Raw genomic sequence first — 20927 nt, 5'->3', positions numbered from 1 at the left:
GGTTTACTTCGTAAAAATCAATACAAGATATATCAAATGAAGCAGCAGAGCCAGCGTTGCTCACAACACTGTGAGACCTCTTTGTAGGCAGTTATTAAACAAAAAGCACAATCAGCCCACTCTAACTAAAACCAAGCATTATTAACCTGTTTGAATCCAAAAAATAAGGTTGTGCTGTGTGCTCCAGGGGCAGTATACTACAAATCCAAACATAAGCTAACTAAAGCACTGTATGAACAGAGTGTTTGCAGGTGTATGCACTTCATTGGCAAAATAAATTACGAATGTTAAGGTCAACACACTATTTAATTTATACAAAGTTTTGCACCCTGACCATACTGGATAGGAGTTGAAGTTTCAAAAAACTAATAAAAAACATTATTACTAAAAAGTTTTCCTTGTTTTTGTTGTCTGTGCAACAATGTTTCACATCACATCCATGTGCTTATAGTTCTTGTGTCCTCTTTATTGTATAGGTCAAATATTCAGTAGAAACAACTTAAACATTAACCTTGCGCCACCTTAAAAAATTAAAAACGGCACAAAGAAACTAAACTGTTCTGCTGCAGACTGAAGAGAGCGGTAGTAAAGCATCCATCACTCAATAGCATTATTCATTTATTATTGTTTAGTGTTATCATGGACATTAGAATAAGATGTTAATTGATGTAGTGAAAAATACAGAAAAATATAAAAATACCTATTTTACTGTAAATACTGTGTGAAACAACTCGTACAGCCATGTTGTGACTTGATGTCTGCATGATTGGAATGTACTTCTCCAGCTGTGCCGAAGCGTTAGAAAGATTTACAGTCACTTTCTGGTTGCCTCTGATGTTGAGCTTGAACTCCCTCTGTGATGACTTGCTGCTGAGCTTCAGCCCTTTATCTCTAATGAGAATATTATTCTGGAAATTATAGATAATTATTTTTAAGAAGAAGTCAATCACAATAGATATTCTGTGTGTGTGCGTGTATGAGGATGCAAACAGTTTGATTTCCAATGCCAGATTTTTTTATTAACTGAGTGATGATTTGATGTCGGAATGACTTCAGAAGTAATTTATCACCCCACGGGACTTTGTGGGACTATACTTTAATAGTCATAATATATTTTAAAATGCACTTCGTAAATGCTGTTTAACATTGAATTGACGTGTAATATTTACAATTATGCTGGTGAAGTTGTTTTAGATTAATGTGACTGTTATGAATTAATTTAGATGATGCAGCACCTTGCAGTGCTACTTTATGCTCATTCATCTTTGTATCCAACCAACAGTTAATTGTGCGGCTTCCTTTATGTGCAAAGAAATGGGGGAATGGCAAGAGAGAGGAGGTTGTTTTTCAATGCAGGCACGCTTTTCTCCCCTTGGTAAATCCTTTAGTTAGCTGGGTGAGGATTAGGTCTGCAAAGTCTCTCATTTGCCTCCAAAACCCTTCAGGGATTCATTGGTGAAGACATTCAGCTTCTTCACTGCTTCCATCCGAGTTTTACATTGGGTATTTATTTATTTTTATTGCAGCCCACGTCTGATTTCTGCTTTCTTTTGTATTCCGAAACTGCATTTTTGATTAATTTAGACTTTTTTCGTGCTTTTGTTGCTGGAGGTACAGCACACGAATTTAGAGATATTGGGAAGCAGTGTCACATTTGACTGACTGTCCAATTCAGCACAAGTCTATGTCTGCATTTAAGCATTTGCTTTTTCCTTTACTCTTGAATTACGTTTAAAAAGTTATAACAAATAATTTGTACTCCTCTTTTTATGCTAGACAAGATTCAAAGCCTTAGCACTGGGCTCCATTTTTGCTCATGGACAAAATATGCACACATACCTAGAAAAGATTCTGTGCATTCTCCTCTGAAAATTGTTCTACACATTCCCTTGCGAACCACAGAGTACATTGAAAAGATTAGGATCCCAGTGGAGCTGAAAGCCCGAGGCGATATGGGATACACCCTAATGGAAAACAGCTCTTGGATAAAAGTAATGGGTGGTAAAGACTACAGGAAACCATAAATGGGATAAAAAAGACAACCTCAAAAGGATGGGGTATATCCCAGAAGTGTCTGACTGAAAGCGTATTTCTTCCTTAAGGCGAGATTTTTTGCAAGCATTCACTGTGAAGCAATGGTGCCTCAAAATAAATAGCTGTCAAGTACACTTGACATGATACAGATATATATGACGATTAGGGGTCTTCACTATTTTTACTGTATTATTGTGTCTGAGAGGATCCTCTGTCATTGTAGAAGGATCAGTTACAACATTAAACCACCTGTCTAATGCTGTAGAGGCATCTTAAGCCAACAAAACATCTCTTAGACATTTGATTCTGAGGTTGTGGTTGGTCCACAGTACTGTTTAGGTGAGTTTTAGGTATCAAAGTAACAGCAATAGGAATTCCAAGGATGTGGATTTCCAGCAGAACATTGCACTGTCAAGAAATAATCAAAGTTAAACACCTGATCTGTCAGTGATTGTAATGTAGTGACTGGTCGGTGTATATTCCTGCAGCTTTGCCTCGTGGAGGATCATTTTTAATATTCTCAAGAGACAAGGGGTGTCTACTTAGGTGCTGTTTCGAATTTTAACTATATCTGTCAAACTTGTTAAAATATGCTTTTCATTTCAAATGTTGCTCTTGTTTGACCCTAGAATTGTAAATATTGCCAATATTTGTAATTACACAATATTTAATTTGAACATAATTTGGTCTGTCAATGATCCTTTTGTCAATGTTGACCGTACCTTAAGATCTAATTCAAATGATCTAACACCAAGACTGTACAAAAAATCCCTTCTAGTGCTTCAGAATGAAGAACATAATCAGTATTTCAACAAAAGCAGTGTCCTGCTGCGTCTCTGAAACGATATGAATTGAGTTTTGACAGAGAGAAGCAGGGACCACAAAGAAAAGTGGAATGAGGGACTGTGTTGAGAGATGAGTAGAGGGGGGAGGCAGAGTCATGGCCGGTGATGATATAAACAATGTCTACTGTACATCAAACATCCTTTGCTTCAGCTCAGAAAAGAGAGGGAGGAACATATGTGGGTGCACAATGAAAGAAAGGATGATGGGCTATGATCAGAGATGAGAGAGCAGGACGGCAGAGTCACGGCCAGTGATTGTATAAACAACTGCTACCCTGCATCACACAAACACTGTCCCCATGCTGCAGCTTGGCAGATGATCTGTCATTCATGAGGGGCTTTCAGTCGGTGTACTAGGGTCGTTTATGTTTAAATGCGTCTTCAGCTATCTGAGAGTTTCAATCCTAATAATTTAATGTTTTGGGGTTTTTTGTTTGGTTAAATGACTGTTCTTGTGTCAATTGCCTTGACCCACTGAACTCATTTTAGGTCAGGTCAGGCAGCTGGGATGCATAATGAAACCATCCTTCAACCAAAGAAGTCCCAGTATCTTGCTTATCCTTAAAGGTTACCTTTGAATAATTGCCCCCCCCCCCCCCCCCCACACACACACACACACACACACACACACCCCACCCCACCCCACCCCACCCCACCCCGTACGAATGGGGATAATAGAGGAGCAAAATAAATGTTGCTTCTCCAGGAGTCTTCATTTGTTACCCTTGTGGTTCCAATTACCTGCAATGACATTGGTTAAAGTCCAGATGCTTTTACAGGCCAGTTATAGTGCAGAATTCAAAGGCAGACATAATCTTTGGTTCATGCATGGGTGAAGAGTGCATTCAGGGGAATCCCTTTTCAGGAACCAGGCTGATGTGTTATGGGAAATCTGTTTGACTTGCTTACTTTCCAGCCACGTTTGGGGCCACAATGGAGCAGTTCAGATTTTTAAATGGCTCCTGTTTTCATCAAATCTTAATGCTAAAAGCAGCTTTAACTATGTGGGATTTCCATCATGTGGACCACATAAAAAATGAAGTTGTCCTGTGTAGCTGTAAAGGGTAGTGTATTTACTTTTTCTTAGCTTGACCTTGTGGTTTTCCATAAATTGTATGCTGTGGTGACACAAATTCCTGTGAGGATACTGCATGCTGTTTCTACCGCTGCGTGATGCTGCTTCAACCTTCCTGACTGAAATACTGCGCCCGACAAACACGGTGAACCAGCGCAGTGCAAAGTCATATTAAAATATTGTCAACTACTACAACTTAATACAACAGTGTCACATGCAGACCCAGGCCCAGCATCCACAACAGCAGATCAAAATGCCTTGTTCTCCACAGGGATGGCATGCCAAGCCAGAGGCTGTTTTACATTCTTTACTCCTCATCTTCCAACATGGGGGTTCTAGAGTGGCACACAGCTGCAGCTTTATTTTCTTGCATTACAGATTGGCGTCTGTTGCTAAAGGGTGGCTTTTGTAAGTAAAGCATCCTGCTGGAGCCTGAGCTCTTTGACTCCCTCTTGCTGTGTCATTAAGACTGGGAAAAGTGTGTGAAAGTCAGTGTCTCTCAGTTGGGGGTCCTTTTTGACTCGAGCCTCCTGTTCACTATGGGAAATAGTGTGGTTACAGTCTGCTAGTTGAGGGTTCTTCACACTCCCATCGGATTTTTTGAGAGTGTATTAAGTGTGTTTTTACGAAGTTATTATGCTATCTGCGGACTTCTAAGAAAGTCAGCAGATAAGACATATTCAGGGAAGCAGACCATCTGCTGTCCCGTATCCAAGATGTCAAGCTTTATTGGCTGTCTTTGTCTTGTGTAGATTTAGTTTGAAGAAACAATAAATGACATTTACTTGGAGAAAATATAGCATCTGAATCAACTTTTTCTGTCTTTTCTCTTTTTTTCATGCATTCCCTCTGGATCCTGAAGCTGAAGAGTATGCTGTTGAAGGTAAGACTGATGTTCTTCTCCTCAGCTCGTCTGATGGCTTCTCTTAATGTTCTCATGGATGCTGATGCTGGTTGCTTGTTAATGCTATATGCTCCCTTCTGGGGAGGGGCATTGTCAGTTTGGACTGCGGTTATAAGTGACTTCCAGGGGGCCTAAATTACAGTTTCTCAATATGATAAAAGTGATGGATTTACAATCAAATTTATCCCTGTTTTATCATTATTTTTCTTTACTTTTTTTAATTTTGTTTTGTTTTATTTGTAGTTTATTTCTGTAAACACAAGAATATGGTTGTATATTGCACTAAGGAGTATATTAATACAATTTAGAAACCTTGAGTCAGTCTACTAGTTAATAAGAATTTGTTTAAGTGAAGAATTTATGGTTGTTTTGAGGCACTATCTTCCTTCCTATCATGTCGTCTCACACAAGAGTGAACAACGACTACTAGTAAGGGCCCGTGAGGCCTCTCATCAGCCCTTGAGTCCAGATACTAAATCAGGTCTCGATGTTGCAGAGTTTATGGATAGATCAGCCTTACCTTGTCTGGCTGCAGACTGTCACTTGTCTCCACTCTGAATTGGAAGAGGTTCACTCACTGATTGACTGAGTCTGTTTGTCAGTTCAGTCAGACACTGAGGTAGACGGAAACAGACTTTGTAGAATGTGGAGTGGAAAGTTGGAGTCTTAAGTGTGGGTATGTGCATGCGTTTGCATGTTTTGGAGTTGAATTTTCTCCGAGCTGAGTTTGAGGTGATGGATAGCCTATCACATAGCCTGATCCAGCTGGGGAAATCACTATGACAAACACCCTGTTGCCCCAGGTTTTCTTTAAGCTGAAAAAATATGTGCTGCAGTTATTTCTCGATTTTCTACCAAACATGCGGGGTTTATCTTTTGGCATATTGGAGATATGGAAGCTCATGTCATAGTGTAATTTCATTGTTATCAGTTAACCCATTGAACTCTATTTATATTCTAGCCTGCACACGATATGTAAAATGTGTGCACTTGTAGACAATGTGAAGCTGACATTTTCTTTGCTGCTACTTGGAAAGCACAAGCCTGTAGTAATGACTGTATCTGTATGTGTGTCCTTAAAGCCAGGCCTCATGTCAGTACGACTGAAGCCCTTTATGGTTAAATGTCATGGAGAAGGTTGGAGAGAGCAATAAATTGTCGCAGTTTCTACAAAGCACTTTCTGACACAGCACAGTGTGGTGACAGTACAGTAGGTTTTCAGTGAGTGTGTTTGCATGGACATGAGTGTCCTGGTTATGTTTGTATTTGCACATGTATGCGGTATATTCAAATCTCTTACCTTGGTTTCAAGATACCCAAATTACTCATAGCTAGAGTTCTCTAGAAGTAATGGGAAAAGACTTTTGAAATGATACATTTTATCCAGTTTTGTGAATACAGCTACCCGCAAAGGGCTGACTTTCAGCCAGATGAAGTAACCTAAGCACAAATATTAGCAGAAATAAAAAGTATGTCAAAATAAATAAATGAAGTTTTGCCTTGTTGTGATGAAAGAGTTAAATGTACTTAAATGGAAGAACTTGTGTCAGTATTAGACACAGAACAGAATGAGTGTACAGAATGCCTCCTCCACAGCGTGCACAGGAACAACTTAAAAATTAAATACAAATTTTAACAGCGTCCATTTGTTTCTAGTAATATCACAGGTGCCTGCTGTGATCACTCACTGTGATACTGTCATCTGTGTTATATCCTGAATATGATTGAACCTGCAGCAAAATTCATAACCAGGATGTTGATGTAAACACACTCTTTGTACGAGCAAAGCAGAGAAAAGGAGAGAGGTTGAGAATGAGCAGATGAAACTGATGAATTGGATTCATTTTTATGATGTAGGAGACTTAAGAGCAGGTTGGCAACTATCAAGAGACCCTCAGTCCTTTGTTACCTTTCATTGCACACAAGGAAATCCATGCTCTTGCTAAGTAGTGTCCCAAAGAACCAACTATTCTGGGCTGTTTTTGTGTCACAGGAATGCCACTTAGAAATATAACTAAGCACCTGCGTTTTCCCTACAGATTCGAAATGTGTTCTGCTGGTATTTCTTAACACTGGTCGCGCAAGGGCACGTGTTGCCGGCTAAGCATCATATTATTTATGTCGTCTCCTAGCAGTGTGAGAGGGGGGCATCTCTCCTTGTGCAGAGGTCTAGGTGTTTCTACAGCAACACTATGACTCTACTGTGAAAAGCCCCTTGAGTTTTTAAAGAATTTTTAAAAAGCCTTGGAGTATATTTTGACTCACAAACTTACTCCAGGGTCAGGATACGCTATTTTATGCGGTAGTTACTGAAAATATAAAGACCTTGATTGGTACAATCAAATGGTTTGATTTTAACTGACTGGAGTGGCTCAAGAGAAATATCTATTCAGTGGCAAGAAGGTGGTATGTAGACTTTAAGTGGTGACAGAAACTTGTAGATTTTATCACTTACATCAATATTTGCTTGGAAAAGCCCCCGTAATTAGAATAATTCAACTCAAAAATATTACATTGCTGTGGCATGTGAGACTATAAGTATCACAATTTGGCATTGTTTTATTAAAAAAAAATCTAAATTGACTATCTATTTTGAATTTTTTTATCATTTGTCTAAATCAATGCCTCAAGTTTGATTTCTCACTGACTGTCCGTCTCTGTTTTTCAACCAATTTGTACAATAAGATTTAAATTATTCAGTAATTGTGTCAAAGCAAGCTTACTTTAAAAGTTCAAATTGGCTCCTAGGTAGAGACATGTAAAGACGATATTCACAGTTATGTCACCTACACACTGTGAAGCCACTTTAAGTCTTGCCAGTGATCCAAAAATACCCAGTGTTTGTATTGTAATGCTGATTAAATAGCAAAAGTTCTTTTCTGTGACCTTTCGTTTTAGCATGTAGTGAAAGTGCGAACTCTTGGGTAGTGAGCTTTAAATGAATGGTCGCTGCATTGCTGATCAAAGTTTTGGACCAAGAGTGAGTAATTTTAGTCTGTTTTGTCCTCCTATTGCACTCTTCTCCTGTTGCACTTAAAGATATTGATAGCTGCAGACAATCTAGAGACACTTGTAAGTACCGGTGAATATTTAGGTTCAGTCAGGCCCGATTCGTCCCTTGAACAATCAAAGTACACACGTGGACAAAATTGTTGGTACCCCTCAGTTAAAGAAGGAAAAACCCACAATTCTCACTGAAATCACTTGAAACTCACAAAAGTAACAATAAATAAAAAATTATTGAAAATTAAATAATCAAAAACAGCCATTACTTTTGAATTGTTGATTAACATAATTATTTAAAAAAACAAACTAATGAAACAGGCCTGGACAAAAATGATGGTACCTCTATAAAAGATTGAAAACTATTTGACCAGAGTGACATGATTAACTCAGGTGTGTCATTTAATTGACATCACAGGTGTTTCCAAACTCATAATCAGTCAGTCTGCCTATTTAAAGGGAGACAAGTAGTCACCCTGCGGTTTCGTGAAAAGGTGTGTACCACACTGAACATGGACAACAGAAAGCGAAGGAGAGAATTGTCCCAGGACATCCGAAAAAAAATGATAGACAAACATCTTAAAGGTAAAGGCTATAAGACCATCTCTAAACAGCTTGAAGTTCCTGTGACAACAGTGGCTCATATTATTCAGAAGTTCAAGACCCACGGGACAGTAGCCAACCTCCCTGGACGTGGCCGCAAGAGGAAAATTGATGACAAATTGAAGAGACGGATCGTTGGAATTGTATCCAAAGAGCCCAGAGCAACCTCCAAAGAAATTAAAGGTGAACTCCAAGGCCAAGGTACATCAGTGTCAGATCGCACCATTCGTCGTTGTTTGAGCCAAAGTGGACTTCATGGGAGACCAAGGAGGACACCACTGCTGAAAAAAACTCATAAAAAGCCAGACTGGAATTTGCAAAAATGCATGTTGACAAGCCACAAAGCTTCTGGGAGAATGTCCTTTGGACAGATGAGACCAAACTGGAGCTTTTTGGTAAGGCACATCAACTCTATGTTCATAGACTCAAAAACCAAGCATACGAAGAAAAGAACACTGTCCCTACGGTGAAACATGGAGGAGGCTCAGTAATGTTTTGGGGCTGCTTTGCTGCATCTGGCACAGGGTGTCTTGAAAGTGTGCAAGGTACGATGAAATCTGAAGACTATCAAGGCATTCTGGAGAGAAATGTGCTGCCTAGTGTCAGAAAGCTTGGTCTCAGTCGCAGGTCATGGGTCTTCCAACAGGACAACGATCCAAAACACACAGCCAAAAACACCCAAGAATGGCTGAGAGAAAAGCGTTGGACTATTCTAAAGTGGCCTTCTATGAGCCCAGATCTGAATCCCATTGAACATATGTGGAAGGAGCTGAAACATGCCATTTGGAGAAGACACCCATCAAACCTGAGACAACTGGAGCTGTTTGCTCATGAGGAGTGGGCCAAAATACCTGTTGACAGCTGCAGAACGCTCATTGACAAATACAGAAATCGTTTAATTGCAGTGATTGCCTCAAAAGGTTGTGCAACAAAATATTAAGTTATGGGTACCATCATTTTTGTCCAGTCCTATTTCATTAGTTTGTTTTTTTAAATAATTATGTTAATCAACAATTCAAAAGTGATGGCTGATTTTGATTATTTAATTTTCAATAAATTTTTATTTATTGTTACTTTTGTGAGTTTCAAGTGATTTCAGTGAGAATTGTGGGTTTTTCCTTCTTTAACTGAGGGGTACCAACAATTTTGTCCACGTGTGTATATCAACTTGCGGCCCTTCTGTATCTCTAGATGGAAGTTGGCAGCTCCACAGACTTTATTAGCAGGGAAAAGAACCTTCAGCCATCACTGTGTGCGGCCAGGACTAGGATATCCTGCACTGAAAGCTGACAAAGACGAGACAAAAACGGAGGGAGCTGCTACCTGCTGGAGGGATAGCTACTGGGAACTGAGTGCAATCACTCTATTACCAACACTGGCTCTGGGCACCACAGGGCAGCAAGCCTTTTTTTCCCCTATTTTATGTGGGTAAAATCTGGTTTTGACCTTCTGTCCGTCCCATATCTCCCTCACATTCTCATGACTTCTTGCCTAGACTGCATTAATTAGCTTCTCGCGGCCTCCCCAAAGTGCCTTAGTGTCACAATATTTGCTACATGTGAACAGCTCCTGTTGGGGAAAGGGTGGAGCTGAGGAGCCTAAGGGAAGCGTCATCTCCTGTTGTATTTACTTGTACTTGGACTCAAGGGGACAACTCCAATATGTTTCGTAACAAGACATTCAGTAATTTACTTGATGGCCCGTTGTCTCTACTACCAAACTCTAAATGCGTCTGCATGCCTTGTCCTCTATTTTTAGGGTTTCTCTGCGACCGCATTTGGTCTAATTAGTGTTGCTGACCATGTGTTCAAAGGTTGGTTGAGATTGATGAAACCGAAAACCCTCAAAGCCCCAGGGAGGTTGGTGCCCCTGGTAGGTGGCTAGTGGCCCTCGCTCTTACACTGTAGGCCCTCGATTGATGATGTGCCTGCGACACTGACCTGTTTTTACTGGCAAGCCAGGCACGCTCTGCCATCTGTGTACTGATAACCGAGCGTGTCCTGTCCCTAGAGGACTGCATGTGTGATGTATAGTTTCATTATGTAAGCGCAGGTTTACGGCATTGCCTGGTGAAGTGGTGCTCCTGTAGAGGTTACTAAAGAAATAAAAAATAAAGCTGAAGGCAGTGTTGGCCTATAATTTAGATTAACAGGCTACATCTATTGGGAGAATGCCAGCTGGACACCCTTGTTTAAGGCACTCAACACTTTAATGAACAAGATTTGGTTGTGGTGTGAAGAGTGGTTGGTGCAGACTGCAGTGATGTCATCATAGCATTTTTGATGTATGAATGTGAAGCTAAATTTGTGAAAAGAGCTGGGTGGTTCATTGATTCTCTCTTGTTTAGAAATGGTTACAAAACAAAACTTATTAAATAATACATCTCCAAAGCAGTAAAAATACATTTAAAAAATTTAAAAGCATACATATAAATGCTGATACTATTCAGTTTTCCTCCAACAGACCATGCCCGTGACCATGAACAGAAAGAAAAAAGGCTCATACACAAGTGGACAGTAGTGGATCAAATCTGCTTCTGGCCACAGAGTCTGGCTGATAGATTTAGTGACCTGTTGCTTTGCTTGGGTGAACGATGTTCTGAGCTGCCCATGCTGATCATAATCAATCTGATCAAGGCTAATGATCTTTTCTGTCTGAGCCACGCAGACCTCCAACTTAATCTCACCCTCGGGGAATGGGAATAACTATTATTTTCCTCCGCATAATAAATGGAGTTTGATGTTGACTAGAGATACAGGATTATAGATTTGAGTGGGCCCTGTAGTTATAGGAGATTACTTTGGATCATCCAAACCAGATTATGGATTTAGTTCTTATTTGCTCAGAAGAAACAAAAAACACAATAATAAACCAAAAACTTGAATGTTTTGCCAATGTGAGTGTGTCAAGGCTACAGACGGAGAAAAAACAGAGTAAAGCAAATATTAAATGTCCTGATGTCATTGTGGTATTAACCTAGATTTAGTTTGTTCTCTGGGACAAATGATGCTTGTACATTATCCATATTCAAATTGCACTGGCTAAAAGGCTGACCACCTGGTAACATGCAATAAACTGAGTGTGTGTGCATACATATTTATATAAAGAAAATTCCTTTCACACTCATATTCCATACGGTAACTGCTAGTTATTAGACGACATGAATGTCCCCTTTTACATGTAGCAACATATGACAATCAATATTTTTTTTTAACATTGAGCACACAAGAGATTTGCCATGTTCAAACAAAGCAATCGATTTTGGAAGATTACTGGCTGGCTTTTTGCTCACAAGCACTCAAAGAATAGACGGTATACAAACAAACACAGACCCACATACTCACAGTAGTCTCACTGGAAAGGAAAAATGGCCACTGAGGGGAAGGATGAAATACCACTGAATGGTGTCTTTCCTCAGTTCAGAAATTACTGAAGAGCCTTTGGACAATAGGATGCCTGCGTGTTTCGTCAGCTTGCCCACCCTCTGCCAGATGTTGCCGTGAGATTAAGACTCTCCCGTTCCTGGAGGAGACGAAGTCCAGCCATGCCTGTTCTCACAAGACATTAATTTCACCCCACACACAGCTGTCACTCTTTCCCTTCTTTCTATTTTTCCGCTTTGTGATAACGGAGTCTAAAGGGATGAAGTGGGCATCCCCTTGTGAGCAGTTCCAGATGCTTCAGTGTCAACATGCATGGCCTTGGGCAGTACTGTTTGCTATAATGGAGGGAAATGGATTGGACAATGTGTGGCCTGGAGCTGTGGTGTAGTACTATTTTTTTTTTTGTGTGTGTGTGTGTGTGTGTATATGTCTATGTGTAGAAGGACATGTGCCAGATTTTGCTGCACTGCTTGAGATTGTTATTTTGCTTTGGAGACTATTGCAAAGCTGTAAAACTTATTTTTAAATAAATTGTTAAATATGTGACAGTTTCACCTCTATATTACATATCCCTGCATACGGTATGCCTTTGTAACATATGTAAAATAAATGCTTTTCAATATTAGAGCTTTGCCAAATTGTTCTCCAAAGTAAATTCTGACTCACTTGAAAGAAAGCAGCCTTTGCACACTTTGAGCTAATAGGCTAAGATGGCTGTTTTTAGCATATTGTTCTTCATAAGTGCATTTGAAATGAACTCCCTTTGACTGACTGTTTCCCAGCTACCTATCACACATGTCATAACTTCAGCACTTGCACTGTATTATAATGACATACCACAGTGAGCTTTGGGGAGAAATTCAAGGCTTTCTTTAAACTTCTCATTTCCCCTGTGTACTCAAATGATCTTTTTTTTTGTGGACCTCTGTGCCTTTGTTGCTTTTGATATAGAGAAAAAGACACTGTGTTTAAAGCATTTCCCAGTGGACTTTTGGGGTATTTGGAGTTTATATTTCTTTATATGTCCCATTTAGTGATCTTCACCCGCTAATTTATGCCCGGTCAGGAATACAGTCTTAGTAATCCACCTGTCTTTTTGATCCCTCTACATCTATCACTCAGTTTTTTCTTCTCTTCCTCTCCCCTCATCCCTACACTTATCTTCAGCTGTATCCAGTTCATTCTCCCGTTTTGTTTTGTTTTTGCTACCTATCTGGACTCTTGACATCTCTTTCTTTATATCCCTCTGCATTTCTCGCTCTCTTTTTATGCTGCCCTCTCCTCTTTATCTTGATAATCTTCCCTCTTGTGGGAGATGAACTTATAGGTTGTAGCTAAAAGGAGTATTGGCAAGATGTCTCTGTAGGTAGCTGCAAAATGTGGCGTTACTGTTTTATTGAATGTTGTATAGAGTGGACAGAGGCAAAGTCAAAGGCATAAGAGGTGGAAATCGGTTTACTTAAAACTAGTCCCCATATAGTGCTTACTTCATACAGTGACATTTAAAGTTGACCTCCAATGACGTTTTCTCACCATGTCCATTAGGGCTGGACCCGAATATCCGGGGGGCAGTGGGGAGCCTGCTGCCTACAGAAAAAAGTCCTAGAGAAAACACTGAACCTTTTGAAGGTCCTAGTAGAATGTCACATTCTATGCGTGTATTAGTCTTGATCGCGTGGCCAGACTGGAAAAAAAAAAAAAAAAAATCAGAATGCGTCTCCGGTGTTGTTCAGGGGGCTGGGCCAAATGTAGAGGCGAGCCGTAGTTTGGGGACCCCTGTTCTAAAGGCTGTAAATGTTTGACACTATTCTAAGGATCATGAATTAAGATTAATCTGCCATTACTGCACTGGTCTCAATATGCAGCTTAAGCCCTCTTGGGAACAGATTAACAGATGAAGGCAGGTAATGTAATTATTACCTGAGCGCCTCAGTAATATATGTTCCTTTTGAATCTCCAAATAGAGTTATGTCTAATTTCACTGAGCGCATTCAAAGAGCAACATCAAAATACAGCCTGAACCGAGCCTCGTGCCAGGACAGGTTTAATTAGTCATGTATCGGATTGAAGAAGTATCACAAAGCACACATTTTTCTGTGTGCATGTGTGTGAAGGTTTTTGTTCTGGATTACATGAATGCGTAGACACTGACACGTTCCTATTTTTGACATAACAGCTATCACGTTTGTGACTAGACTGTTTCAATGCTGTCAATTTGAGGCACTGCTTCATATGTTATTTTCTCTACACAAATCTTATTATTTCAAAAGTGTAAGAACATTTCTGTAGTAGCGACACCCTTTTCTGAATTCAATTAAGGCATGAAATGCCACAGACTACAAAGCTATACGTGCATGCTGGCCAGGTGACACTGTGAGAGATTGCATTTGAGCAGAGCCCGGTGAAAAGTCCATCTCCCGGCCATCCCTCAGCTGACAGCAAGTACCAAGAAAATAAAAGCACTTTCACTTCCACCTGGCTCCTAAACCGAAAGGTTGAGGGAAGTGATTACTGCCACATTTTTTTTCTGTCTGTTGTGGTTGTGCAACCATGTTTTTGTATGTTTTCCACACAAAGCAGATATTTCATTTCTTGTCATTACTTTTATTTGTTTTGTTTTTTCCGGGACATCTGGGTGATGATACATGCTTGCTTCTACTGGGTGTTTGTGACCCAACCTCCTCATCCTACTTTCTCAGGCCAAACTAATTCTTCACACTCTTTCCACCATATGAACGTTTGCCTCAAATGTCTTGTTTGTGGCATTTATTTGCTTTACAACTTTAATTTAGGAGGCCTACAGTTTTAAATGAAGTGCTGTTGGTGGTACGGAGGCAGTGCAGAGAAAAATGGTCTTGCAAAATAGAGATCAATTGGCTGGTGTGATGAATGAGAGTAACCAATAAATGAGGGGAAATAGAGCTGCTCTCTCCTCTTCCCTCTCTCACATTCATAATAGAAAAATAGTAACACTTGAGTGGGTTTTTTTGCCACCAAGGACCTTCCTGTACATGAATGGAAAATTATATTTTTTCAGTATTCAAATAGGTAGGGAATATTTTTTCTGTTTCTCCATCTCTCACCACTTATCACTTATTCTTTTTTCTTCTTTTACGATTACATTTTCCCCTGTAGCTGTTAATATGATGTCATTCGGAGGGTGATAGGATGATGGTCTTTCTGGAGATAACATCATGTGTCCATAGCAACCGATATTGTTTTTGTGTTCTTTCTGACTTTATTGTTGCTCAGGTACCTCATGTTACTTAGCTTTATAAATGTTGGTTATCCCTGTTTAAACTGCAGGAGTTTCTGATGACTAATGCCAGATGTTATGGTACCACAGAGGCAACAGCATCTTGACTTCAGAAATGGGAAAAAAAAAAAAAAAAATCTACCAAACAGCCAAGATTTATGAATGTCACAAGTAGTTCAAAAAGACAGTAAAATATTGTCAGAAACCACAGCTCTGAGCTTTCAAAGGTCTGGAAGTGGAAGTGTCTGACTGCTAAACCAATTACTCTCATGTGTTTTATGTGTCGCTATTATACAAAGAAAAGGCTTCACTGGTGAGGATTCGCGTCGTCTTAGATGAGTAGTGTCCCAGGGAAACCCTTTGAATAACTGTCCAAAAGTTATAGTTAGTACACAGGCTGATTAGATCTGCTGTATGTCCACTTTACCAGAAGGTGACCCATTTCTATTTGTCTGATTTTTACATTAGGAATTGAAATTATTTAGCTTTTTTAAACAATTATATCATCATATTTTTCAGTATCTCAACCAAAACCCTGCAAGACTCCGTAAAAGTGCTTATTTTCCACTGATAGTCATTAAACTTTATTTCACAGTACAGCAAAATAATAGACCAAAAGTAGACTGACTAGTATTTGACAGACTCACATGTTTAAAAGTGACTTCTTTTGAAATTAATTCCATTCCAACATTCAGACATGACTGGTAATGTACTGTGAATGTTAACCCTTCTGGGATGGTGTCAGTTGTTCACGATCACGTTCAGTTGCAGTGGCACTTCATACTTTTAATAAAATCTCTGCAATGGATGCATGTAGTGACTTCCTCTAAAAAAATAAATGTTAAAATGGTAATTTCCTAAATCCCTAATTTGTCTTTTGGCTCAAACCAAGAAAATGTTTGATGTCACGGCATTTCCCTTGAGTATAATTTGTGAAATTATTTTCGCATTTTCATTCCATTCCATATAAATGGAGAAATCAAAAAGTCAGTAAAACATTTGTTTTTAAAAGTTGTATCCTAAACAGGCTGCATGCACTAGCCTAAAAACCACCATCTGCAGTCTTCGAAAGTCTTTGTCACTTACGCATTTGCAAAATTAGAAACTGAACACTGAGTGCTGTTTTGTATCGTACGAAATCAGACTTCATTAATTGGTGGAAAATGGAAATGTCTACCATCCTGACAAAACCAAAGCAGTTCATTTCATTGCGGTTTTTAATTTGTGTAACATAAATTTCACATTGCAGAACACATTAAGGCGAGTGCTCTTATCACAGAGAATCTCTGCTAGTCCAGGCAGCTCATGATTACTGCTGAAAAATGAGTCCATCCTTGATTTAAAGACAAGCTGACAAATTAACACATTTCACATTTTAGCCAAGTGCACAACGCAGCATATTTTCATTTATCAGGGCCTGGCAAGTGTCACTGATTGAATAAAAAGCCCTGCTTAAGCTTCTTTCACTCTTCCATTCTTTGCATTTATTTAAAATTGTGATTACAATACTTTTCATCACAGCTGTGCCACAGCAGCCTGCATTTTTCCACTAGTTCAACTCAGTTCATCTCAGTTCAACTCAGTTCTGCTTCTAGTGACCTCCTGTGTGCAGTTACAGACTAGTTTATGATGGACACAGCATACATCACAGGCAAAAATAAGTAGTTGAACCGTCCCTTTTACAACATCCCTGCAGACAGGGCGTCCCTGTTTTTCCTCTTCACTGTCAGTATGGCCTAACCACTATGATGAGTTGTTATCAGAAAATACCATAAATTTGTTCAGCAGCTGCCACAAGGCCTTACTCCTTACAGCTCTTATTTATTTATATGTCGCCTCTCCAATTCTCTGAGGGCCAGCGAGGAGGAGCTTTAATGCCACAGACCCTCAGTGCTTAGGCCTGGCCTACTTGATTTCTCGTGTGATCACTTGGAGGGAGAGAAGTAGAAATGAAGGGTGTAAGGGGAGGGCAGGAGCTAGGGGGAAATAGGAGGGAATGTGCAAAGGGAAGGAATATATAGACCTTATAAAAAAGTGACACAGGCTAGAGTGAGGAAGGAGAAGGGTTGAGGGGAATCTCAAGAGCTGAGGCGTCAAACCAGCAGGCTGTTTCAGTGAAAGGAGACATGGCCTAGATACTTCACCAGTATTCACTGTTAATGACTGTTCAGCTAGACCGGGGTTCATTTTGTCAACTAAGTCAGTGTCATGCAAAAAATGTTGTTATACACCATGTGGCCTTTTAGCACTGCATATGTATGTTTGGCTTTAAGGAGAGGAGCTGTGCAACACTGCTGGTCCTTTAACCTTACTGTGGCCATGAACTTCACGCCATGTCTTCACATCATGTCTATAACACGTGTTCACATCGGGTAGAGTTGTAGCATTCTATCAGTTTAAGATGTCAAGCACCTACAAAGTTACTGCCTTTGAATGTAAGATGGTGCTGGCCTGACAAATGAACCCTAAAATCCCCAGTGGGTGTGATTGAAATGCTATCATTAGAGTTTGCCCAAGTTATACAACATATCAGCGCCAGATAAACTGAAATAATCATCAGATTTTTAGCGTCTTAGTGGTCATTAACAAATGTTTAGGTTTAAAACATATTTTTGAGTGCTCTCTACTTACAATTCATTATCTAGTCCTTCTAGTTAGCCTGTTTCCATATGCAATGATTAACCCACAGTGTGAAAAAAAGAGGACTGGAACAAACAGACTGCTCGGGGTTCAGAGGGTTAAACCCATACTCTGGTTTATCTTGGCTGAACATTTTACAAACACATAGCTAAGCCTTTCATGCAGATTATTCCAAATACTGCCTTAAATGTCTAGACTGCCATGTTTTGGACTTACTGTAGCCCTGTGTTCTATTTCTGTAATTTATTTGGAATTCAGACCACGAGCCCTTCTGTCAACAGGTCCAGCATTTTTATTTTTTAGTATTGTCTGAGTCATCAGTCTTGCCAAATGAAAATGTAGAAATCACGTAGGATACCATTCCTGGTACCACAGATGGTCACTAAGCTTGTGCTCCAGATTGGGCCTTTAAATCAGCAGTTTGATTTCTGCAGGGAAGTTTCAACAGAAAAACTGCAAGAAAGACAACCGTTTGTTTTCACGGCTTGACAGTTGGCAGTGAATGAAAGCGATCCAATCCCCAGATCCTCTTCCTTCTTTCTTTTGCTGATGTGAGACTGACAAATGCTTACACCTGTGCAGAATCCAGACTATATCCATATCACTCTGAAATAGATTGAGTATGTTGCACTGTGCGTGTGTGTCTGTGAGAGAGAGTGAAAGACAGTGTTTGTGCATGTGCAGGACCCAGATTAAGCTGTCACACAGGCTGCGAGTGGTCCCAGACAGGCTGATCAATGTGGGGCCAGCTTGCAGATAATAAAGTGGTTAGGTCTCCCCCGATGCCTTTAATTGAACAAGTGTCGCTGGCTCGGCCCATCTGGAAAGAAAGCATCCTGGGAATAGGGTGTTTGTATGTACACTGTGGTCTGAATGGCTGGTAAGGAAGAGTAACTTTGGAGCCATGTCATTCTGTGACAAGCTCAGGAGGCAGTAAAGAAGGAACATGTAGCTGAACAAGCTGACACCATTAATCTTTTAACTTATTGTCCTCTAAGTTTTTGTACATGTGTGCGCTTTTTGTCGAAAAAGAAATGCAATACTAAATATTTCAAGAAACATTCCTCAATTTATCCGATCCTTTCCTTACAACTCCCTCGCTTTGTGACCACGGAGAGGGAGTTTTTCATCTAAGTTTTATGCAGTGTTATCCTGTCTTTGTGTGTCTGTGTCCTCTCCGTGTCTCTGGCTCTTATAACCAGTGCGGCTGTATTGTACTGCTAGCTGTTTAAATGAAGTCCAGCCTCTGCTTCTTCAATTTTAAGTGCACCTCCCCTTCTGTCAGAGTTAAAACTTCAATCCAAGAAAGGCCCTGAATGTGCTGTGGCCTTAGTTCACGGAGATATGAAAATAGAGCAACAGAGAGCGTTTGTGAAAGCACATTTATTTACATCCTGGAGGACCAAAGGCATAACATTAAGTGCCTAGGGGTATTGCTTCTGCATTCAGGGAGAATTTATTACATTCCAGGAATTTTTTTGTTTGTGTGTGTGTTTTACCATTAATTCTTTACCACTGTCAAGGATCCTACTGTAGAAATTTCAGGCACTAGAAAGTGCACGCTGAACAATTCAATGCCTTAAGCGAGTGGCCCAGTTGAATAAGATAAGGTCAGAACTGCACTCCTGATTTAGAGGATACAGAGCAGCTCCCATCTGGACACTGACAAGAACAGCCTCCCTCTTCTCTCTAAGCTAAGACAATGAAGAGACCTTCTACCTGTCTTGTTCGCTGTTTCTCCTTTCTGTCAGCCGGAGCCCCTATACACTATTCATAAACTTGGGCAGAGGGTTGTCTGACCTTTTTGCTGAAATGTTAGGGCAAATTAGTTGTCAGAGTAGTGAACGTGGCAGCCATGCTAAGCCCCAGCTCCAGTCCCATGCAGCTCCACCTCCCTGCATTTTTGTGTTTCCTTTTCACGGGGTGTCTGCCCTTTCTACTGCTATAGCACTCATCCCACCACTGCCACCACCATGAACACATTTTTGTTTCTGTTGTAGTCATACACTTCTGATTGCAGAATAAGATGGACAGACGCACTAAATATTTATAACCATAATATTCAGCGCAAGGCAGTGCAATGTTACCCCAAGCAGGTCACCAGCATTCATATGCTTATCTAATACAATCCAAAAATTCAGCCATGTGGTCCATTTCTGCTGAAAGCTTTCCTTCCAGGCAAACTGTAGGTCAGTCCTTTCAATCAAAAATGAATTTAAAAAATTCTCAACAGCACTCTGTCGTGCATTCTTTGTGAATCACTGCCCTAATTCAGTCTATACGTCACACATCCTTGAATTACGTTCACCCACTTTTACCCTGAATATAGAGCAGCTTATAATGAGCCCAAATGCAACCAGCACCCTTTTAAAGCAGAGTAAACACTAAGCTTGCTGAGCCGCTGGCCCCCAGAGTCTACGCATATTCATTACATTACGTAATGGCTTTTTAAAATAAACACCACCGCATTCAGCAAGCATTAGTTATCCCTGCATAGTAATTAGCTACTAGAGACTGTTTTTTGTGTTTGTGTCACTGCTGGTGCACTTTTTCACAACAATGAACAGGAGCGTGACTTTGTGGTTACTCAGGACCCGGCACATTGAGTCTCAAAGTATGAATAACCGGGTTTGTACGATCCAACACTTTGTTTTTGTTTTTTTATTATGCTCCTGGATTTTTATTTCCTTCATATACTTTGTGGTAACGGTTAGCAATGAAGCAGTAGTGGAGTTCTGTTACCATTTTTTCCCCTCTCTTTATAAAGCAGTTTTGTAGACTGTACTAGCTAGCTGCTGTAATTCATCAACCTAGATTCAGTCTGGATTTCTGTCAACGATTACTTGTGATCTGAAATATCCTTCGTTTTCCGTATTCACATATACTCGCCAATTTGTCCTCTGCCTGAACCTGATCTTATCTTGTGGTTCACGGATAAAACTGATCTCCTCTCCCTATAGGCCCCTTGCCTTTACTTTCTGACCTTAGCCTGACACTGATCCTGCCTTTTGAAGACAAGTGAAGATCAAGTGCGAATCAAGGGGTTAGTCACGCTGGTGGTACAGTTTTTTTTCCTTTCCTCTCTTCCTCGTCTGCGGTATGTGTTTGTGCTCTTCGGGTCGATCAGTGCAGAATGCTAAACCCGTGCAGTAATTGCATGTGTGTCTGTTTGCAGCTGACTCTA

At 40.1% G+C, this 20927-nt stretch overlaps 1 protein-coding gene across 1 annotated transcript in view; it reads left to right on the top strand.

The window, feature by feature from the left end:
- nrxn2b (neurexin 2b) overlaps positions 1-20927 on the top strand; it is a 704661-nt gene that overhangs the window by 137154 nt on the left and 546580 nt on the right. Inside the window, 1 exon segment of the mRNA XM_051943965.1 lies at positions 4817-4837. Within this exon segment, the coding sequence (XP_051799925.1) occupies positions 4817-4837 (21 nt within the window).

Source organism: Acanthochromis polyacanthus, chromosome 23 (genome assembly GCF_021347895.1).
Source record: "Acanthochromis polyacanthus isolate Apoly-LR-REF ecotype Palm Island chromosome 23, KAUST_Apoly_ChrSc, whole genome shotgun sequence".
Lineage (NCBI taxonomy): Eukaryota > Metazoa > Chordata > Actinopteri > Pomacentridae > Acanthochromis > Acanthochromis polyacanthus.
This window is presented reverse-complemented; position numbering and strand designations above follow the sequence as displayed.